We start from the raw sequence: 7,594 nt of genomic DNA on the forward strand, positions 1-7,594 counted from the left end.
AAAAAGAAGGAAAAAAGAAGGAAAAAAGAAGGAAAAAAGAAGGAAAAAAGAAGGAAAAAAGAAGGAAAAAAGAAGGAAAAAAGAAGGAAAAAAGAAGGAAAAAAGAAGGAAAAAAGAAGGAAAAAAAAAAAAGAAAAAAGCTGTCGCCTCAGAACTAGTTTCCAGTTGGCCAGGAGCTGGGCCATACGCTAGAACTCAATCCTGTCCTCCTGCTGACGACTGAAGGGGCCCTGTGGCAGAGGTAACGGTTGACCGCACTCAGAAGCTGACTTCTGATACAGGTAGACTGAACACAATTCCTCTTCACTTAGTTGTTCAGCAGCGCATCCTGTCCCTTGCTGGATGACAAGGTTTAAAGGAAATACCCAGCTATGCTCCCTCAACAAGAGAGGTGCAAGCAGCAGGGCAGAAGGCTCAGGATGCCAGCACCTCTGATAAGAGCTGTTAGAGTCCGTTTTGTTGACCCGGTTGCAGCCATGCTTCGGAAGATGCTTTGGAATCCACTCAAGTGGAGATCAACAAGGGATGTCCTCACATCAGCCGTCTCAGAGGCTGCAGGCAGATCCTGGCAGACCTTGCTCAGCCATTGCAAGCAGACTGCAAGCAGCGTTCTTACCTGCGTACTGCCAGCCAGAACTCATCTCCTGTTCCCTTGTACCCCATGCCTCGGACAGTCTATGCACGCTGACAGTTATGCAGACACTGTGCCTGCCCTGCTTGCGGAGGTGTATTAGTACAGTTGGTCCTTATATACCACCATCAGACAGAAATCTCCTTCTGTTGTCAGAGATGCCAGATGGAAAGCTGCACATGGCACCTATTCCAGGTACCTTTTTAAAGTCGTTATACAGCTCTCACGTGGGAACAGAAACCAGTCAGGCTGGGCTTAGAAATATCATTGTGATGTGGTATCTCTCGATCATTAATGACACAACTGCACTGGAATTATTTTTGTCCTTGACTTCACACCAGGTGTTGCATTACCTGTTGTTAGTGACATGACCTTCAGAGAGCCTGACTACATGAAGTGATACTTGTTTCTAGTGTGCTAGCCAAACATCTGGAACTTGCATTTAAAGACAGTTTTAAAGGACAGAAATGGATTCATTTGGCACCAAAAAAAAGGAAACTGGTTTCCCAGTGTTTGCTGTTAGTCAGAGCTGAGATACTGTAAATCACTGCTGTAATGCCTGTCTCTGGCTGGAAGCATGCTACCCTCAATGAGGAGAGTTCACAAGCATTCCCGGGAGTCCTAGACTTTTTTTTTTTTGCCAACCTGGAAAGCACCTGCTACCTATTGCCACAAGCAGTTCACTTAAGTTTTCCAAAAGCAGCACCAGTCCCTAAGCATGATTGGTTCTTCCAAAGACTGAAACTGGTTTTACCTAAGATTGTATCCCATTGTCTTGTGATAGGATAGGAAAACACAAATTCTGGTTAGCACAATTAGAAAACAAGACTTGTAAGCTTTCAAGTGCCAAAGAGCACAAATAACTTACATATGAAAAATGCACTGAAGGGTTTGTACAGTGTGTATTGTTTTAATTCCACTCTATTTACCTTTGCCACTGCAACTGCCAAAACTTTCACAGAACAACAACATATGTGGTCTTTAACAATGGTTGATTCACAACTCTCTAGCACTTCTGTTGATAAGTATCCTCAAACATGAATGTACTTGCAGCCTGCAAGTACTAAGTATTGGCCAGGATTTACAGACAAACGTTTATAATCATGCTACTTACCATTTTCACAGGTCTCCTCAAAACAGGAGGAAACACACCCAGAAGACTAGCAGAATCCCATTTATCCCAGTTGTTTAGATAATATCAGGTTTGTTTGGATAGATGTTTAAAGTGCATTCAGTTTAGCATCACCCACTAAAGACTCCATTTAACTTAAAAAACATAACAAGAGCCAAAAGACAGGAAAATGTCTTAGTAAAATAGGAAGAGAAGTTTATACGGGACTAGATAGGTTAATTCTTTCTTTTCAATATAGGGGCTGCTGTATCAGGCAACATTATTCCATATCCTACTGGGCTGACAAGGACCTAGATACCTACTTGCAGAGCAACAGAGAGCTTTAGGCTGAATCCCAGCAGCATCAGTACATTTTCTTCACCAGCCTGCACTAGCACCTTCCTCTATAAAACATAATGTTCTAAATACCTAGAACACCTCTAGCAAGCATCAAACAAGTTCTGTAAGACTATGCCTGATTAGCACAGTTGCCACTTGAAAAGTGAAGTTTCCCCAGCATACAGTTGCATACTGACCTGATGTTCAGCCATGACAGCATGGGAGTTGTACCTCCACCAACAATCCACACAGTGAAAAAGACGACGAGGAGAGTTGTTGAGAACATCATCTGATGTGAGTAGGTAGCAGTATCTCGTATAGCCAGAGCAAATGCCATGGCTCCCCTGAGACCTATGCGAAAGAATGAAATAGCAGAGCTTCAGAAGTGCAACCATGCCTACTTATAACAGAGCCTCTTTCCTTGTTCCCTCCCTGCCACACAGGCACAAAGTGACAGGCAGAAAGTACTGGCCTCCCAGTTTTAATTCCCTCAGTTTCCCTGAAAAATTATGCCCTGGGATGATTTAAAACATAATTTGCCCTGGTGGTTTTCTGTACCTTATAGAATCCACAAGTGCTAAGAAAAGGTGTAAATATTTCCAGAAACTAACAGGAAAGAAATGCAGAAACAAGTTGTGAAAAACAGCAAAACATTACAGAAATCAAGCAGCTCCCTAAATCCAGATGAAAATGCAGTTTTCCAGTTGATTCCATAACTGAAGCGTGAGTTCTTGATATGAAATTGTTATCAGCTGGAAAAATATTCTAGTTAATAACATGTTCACAGGCAGACTATATTCCGCCCCCCTCCCCTGCCCCTGATTATGAAACTCCATTAGCAAGGACAAGCCATGGCTGTTTGGCCATCTGCAGACTTCTTTAGTAGGGTCAGAGTCACAGGACGGTGAAGGTTGGAAGGGACCTCTAGAGGTCATCTGGTCCAACTCCCCTGCTCAAGCAGGGTCACCTGGAGTAGGTTGCCCAGGACCATGTCCAGGTGGCTTTTGAATATCTCTAAGGATGGAGATGCCACAACCTCTCTGGGCAACCTATGCCAATGCTTGGACACAGAAAAAGTGTTTCCTGATGTTTGGAGGGAACCTCCTGTGTTTCAGTTTGTGCCCACTGCCTCTGGTCCTGTCACTGGGCACGACTGGAAATAGCCTGGCTCCCTCTTCTTTACACCCTCTTGTGCACCGAGGCATCCCTGGCACTTCTTGAGGATGCACATGTTTAGACACACACTCCATGATTTGTCATTTAATGACAAACTTAAAGTTATCTGTGTGACAGAAATCATAAGGGAGTTTAAGTCAAATACCTTGCTTTCCCAACTAAGTGGGAGAGGGCACCCATAAATACGCCCTGATTTTCTCAGCAGTTATCTGTTTCTACACAACGTGCACATCACCTCAGCTAGAAATAACCTTTTGGGAGAGATACATCCCAATTCCCCCATCCCCTTCAGACACACTTCAAATGAAAATACTCTGTTCCCAACATGAGGTGACTGCTTGCTGCCAGCAGCTGGCATTTCAAGATGTCACTCTTCCCAGACACGACACACTTTCTGTACAGGTTGAAAGATACATGATGGCACGCCGCAACAACCATTAAGTCTTCTATTCATGATGCACAGATGTGGATTATAAAAGCAGAAGGTAGTATTATAAATTGCTTATGAGTTAAAAATAAGATTTTTCACTTTACCAAACATTTTTGCTTTTACCTGAAAACATCATCATGTGCTGAAAGTTCCAGCTGATCTTATGCCTTCTGCCCAGATTCAACAAGAAGGAGAGAGGGTAGATGTGTGCAGCTCTGCCCAAAAAGATTGCAATCTGTTCACAGCTGAGGGTTAAGGATTTCACTTTCCTGAGGTATGCACTCTTGGGTACCTGGCTCTAACATGAAGCTTCTGTTTTAGTGAGAAGTTTACATCATGATATCAAGTGTTCTGTTTTATATAGACAGAGATAACAAGACTTTCACCAGTTATGTGCACACAGAACTCATTGTGCAGAATGCAAATTTTAACTAATATAACCAAGTTTTTTAATGCACAGTGAAATTATACCTAGTATTAAAATTACCAGTTGTACAAATGAAGACTTTACTTAAAAAAAAAAAAAACCAAACCAAAAAACCACACCCCTCACTTTAAACAACTATCACTGCCACCATTTGATTATGTGTTTCAGACCAACAGAAATGCAGTCTTATGTCCAGAAGGAAAACTAACATAAGACCAGCAAGTGGCCACTCCATTACGGCTCCTGCAGAGGCAAAATCTCCTGCTGGCTAGCAAGCACTTAAGAGTACAGAGTTACTAAGATGATAAATCCAATAACCACTTGTCAGCACTAGAATGAAGTTCAAAAAGAGTAGTAAAAGAGTATTGCAGAAAATCATGACAGTAGGTGCTAAGCTCCTTCCTTCCCTTACTGTGGTGTAAAACATCCAGTGGTTCCAGTGAAGAAGCAGAAGGCTGAATACACCCTCCACTGTCTAAGGAACACTTTGGGACAAACTAGAGTGATGTGTTGAAATCCTATGAAACACCAACACAACCAGAAGCCCACCAAACACTGATCATTTGCTGCTGGGATAACGACATTAGAAGAATGAAACAGCTCTCTTATAGAAAAGAAATAAAACCACATAAGAGCTCTAGACACCACTGGGTTGTTGTCATAGCTAAAGTAAAGCAATACTGTCCACAGGAAATTATGTCTCTAAGAAAATAAGATTTTGATTATTACTTTGTACAAAAAGCTTCATGTAATTGTTCCAAACAACTTCTATAGCAGTCCTTTTGAGGACTGCAGAAATCAGACATCAGAAGCCATCATGACCAACGTACGTAGGAATAACAGCTATGATTTTGTCAATGACACTGAGGCTTTAGCTCTGCCTTTGCAGTCCAACCTTTCTCTTTCAACAGCTAATGACACCTCTACATTTTGCTCCCGCAAGGTGTTAAGTCAATGGGGACCGTAGCTGTGGAGGCAAAATGTGGGTGCTACTACTAGCTGCCTTCCTCACAAAGGTAGAAAAACACTCAAGAGGCAACAGAGGTTAAGTGCAGTGGTAGAAAAAGATGTGAAAAATGTAATAAAAGGTAGGTCGGTAGGAAGAGAAAGGAACAAAATAAATACTGAAAACAAAGACAGATAGCATAACCTGAGACAGGACAGAAGGCCACAGCAAAGATGAAAAATTACACCACTTAGTATACCAAATGCAACTATTATCCAATGGCTGTAGGGCTCGGGAGCATTTTTTAAGGTCAGAAGAACAGATGTGAGGAGACACAGGAGAAAATTTATTACTGTTTCAGAAAAAAAGTAAATGGCCAAAAATTTATTACTGTTTCAGAAAAAAAGTAAATGGCCAAAGGAAAATAAAGACAAGTGTGATAAATTCCTAGAAGCAGTACAGAGATGAGAGAAAACACTGGAAAGGAGGAGAGAAAAGAAATATGTTCTGGATTAGGCCATCTTTATATGTCCTTTCACTGGGTTTTATCTCATTGCCGATTGCCCTGTACTCCTGTGGCAGGCAGAGAGAAATCAAGACTGGAAGAATAGTTCCCATTGCTTCATGCACACTTTCAATTGCTCTGAATTTTCAAGCAGCCAGGAACATAGTCAAGAAATAGGTACATAAGCTATTTCAACAGGGGTGGGATGCAGAGAGGAATCTAGTGATTCCCAGCTTATATGAGTGAGTGTGACTACTACAAAAGTATTCAGTTCTGGGGAATTCAAGAGCCAGGTACCAAGTCAGCCAGGGACAATGGGAACTGGATACCCACCTCCACCACCAGCACCTTTCAGCAGTGTGTACCCTTCACGTCATGGTCTGCACCACAGCTCAGTTCCTTCCTCCTCCCATCACCTGAGAACCTGACCTCTACCTTTGGGGCATTACTCAAAGATATCCTGTTTGCCCACGATCCTCTTTATTTACTTGAAGTTTGTTTGTTTTCTTCAAGGGACCATTGGAAGTGAAGAGAAAAATGAATCCTTTCTAGGCCCCCAAAGTTCGAATACAAAAGCAACACAAGTACTGCTGGCTGTCAGTAGCCAAGTCACACAGTAAAGCATATTCATTTATCTGTTGAAATTATATGACTTCTAGCACTTGCTCAGGTGCAGAGCCAACAACTGTGTGGCACAGAGGCCTTAGGGATTTGATGTAAGGGGTAACCAAAGATTGTTCTAAAAATTTTTGTGCCTGCAAGACATAAGGGAAACGCAGGTCAGCCGCCATCTTCTATTTGGTAAAGCCAACAGACACCACAAGTTTTCAGGCACGTAAGACAGAAAACTCACACAAAGCAAAAAAGGATACGAAAGCTCCAATGATGAAAACTGGGCTGAATACGTGTTTCTGGAAAGTAAACAGTGCCAAACCCATATAAGAAAATATGAAGTTCTCTGCCAGGAAGTGCAATACCTCAAAGAGCTAGGGAGAAAACAGTCACATGTTAATGGCCAAGCAATAAAGCTGCTTTTCAAAAACAACAGTATACAGAATACTACAACAGTACAGTGTACAAAAGGTGAAAGACAGTCTTGCCTGCTTAGTGCGACTTCTTGATTCAACTGACAAATTATTGTATGTGTAATGCGCCTGGGTAATTCCACAGAAGAGGACAGCCACCACACCTGTGAACAGAATCACATGTAAAAATCAGCCTGTTCACTGTGTGAGCTCAACACATTTACCCTTCCCAAGTTCTACTAAATTTATACATCATCTATTAAATTTATACATCATCCTTAACCTTGAGATTTTGTGAACCTTATTTTCAACTGAGTTACATCCCAGGTTGGAACTGGGGGGAGTTGGGTGTGTGAACCAAACCAGTGCTTTTAAAAGCCACACAGGGAGCTGCACCTTCGATGGCACTGTACAGAACACAGAAAAGCTTAAAGCACCAACATCTTGTTTCTCATTGGAAGGTTTCAATGAGAAAGTGGAAAAAAGGCTGCTAAGCCAGGCAGGACTTCTATCTCCATATGCTTGAATCCCAACAACTCACCAGTAAATCCACAAGCTTCTGCAAGCAAGAAAGTGCTCCAGGACATCAAGAAGAAGAGAGCCGTTTCCAGCAGGGGGAAGCAGTGCAACTTTGTAAACTTTGTCACGTTAAGTCATTTGTTAAGGGATCAACAAATAAATCCTTTGGCTTCTCTGTACCCAGTGTTTATGAAAAACACTTTTACGCGCTAACAACCAACACTATTTGGAAAACAAAACACTTTTAGTGCTGAAAAACATCAATTCCATCACAACAAGACAAACTTCAGAATCAAGGTCTCCCCTTGCAACAGTCAGTTTTGGATATTTTTTCCACATATCCATGCCATAACTGTGGCTCCACCTCTTTGAGGTAATATCTTACTCTATGCCATGTTTCCCTGCAAAGTGCCAGCAGGGAAGGGATATATACCTGGCATTCCTTTTAGATTGTGTGTCTTGGTTTTTCTGGTGGTGGGGTGGGG

The 7,594-nt window shown here is 42.0% G+C and overlaps 1 protein-coding gene across 1 annotated transcript in view; it reads right to left on the reverse strand.

Moving 5' to 3' along the window:
• SLC9A7 (solute carrier family 9 member A7) overlaps window positions 1–7,594 on the reverse strand; it is a 100,882-nt gene that overhangs the window by 25,902 nt on the left and 67,386 nt on the right. The window contains exons 9-13 of the mRNA XM_009281373.2: window positions 7,132–7,242; window positions 6,666–6,754; window positions 6,438–6,551; window positions 3,811–3,922; window positions 2,279–2,432 (exon numbers count right to left, since the gene is read on the reverse strand). Of these exons, the coding sequence (XP_009279648.1) occupies window positions 2,279–2,432; window positions 3,811–3,922; window positions 6,438–6,551; window positions 6,666–6,754; window positions 7,132–7,242 (580 nt within the window). The remainder of the gene's footprint in view (window positions 1–2,278; window positions 2,433–3,810; window positions 3,923–6,437; window positions 6,552–6,665; window positions 6,755–7,131; window positions 7,243–7,594) is intronic.

This window comes from Aptenodytes forsteri, unplaced genomic scaffold, assembly GCF_000699145.1.
Source record: "Aptenodytes forsteri isolate BGI_AS27 unplaced genomic scaffold, ASM69914v1 Scaffold212, whole genome shotgun sequence".
Lineage (NCBI taxonomy): Eukaryota > Metazoa > Chordata > Aves > Sphenisciformes > Spheniscidae > Aptenodytes > Aptenodytes forsteri.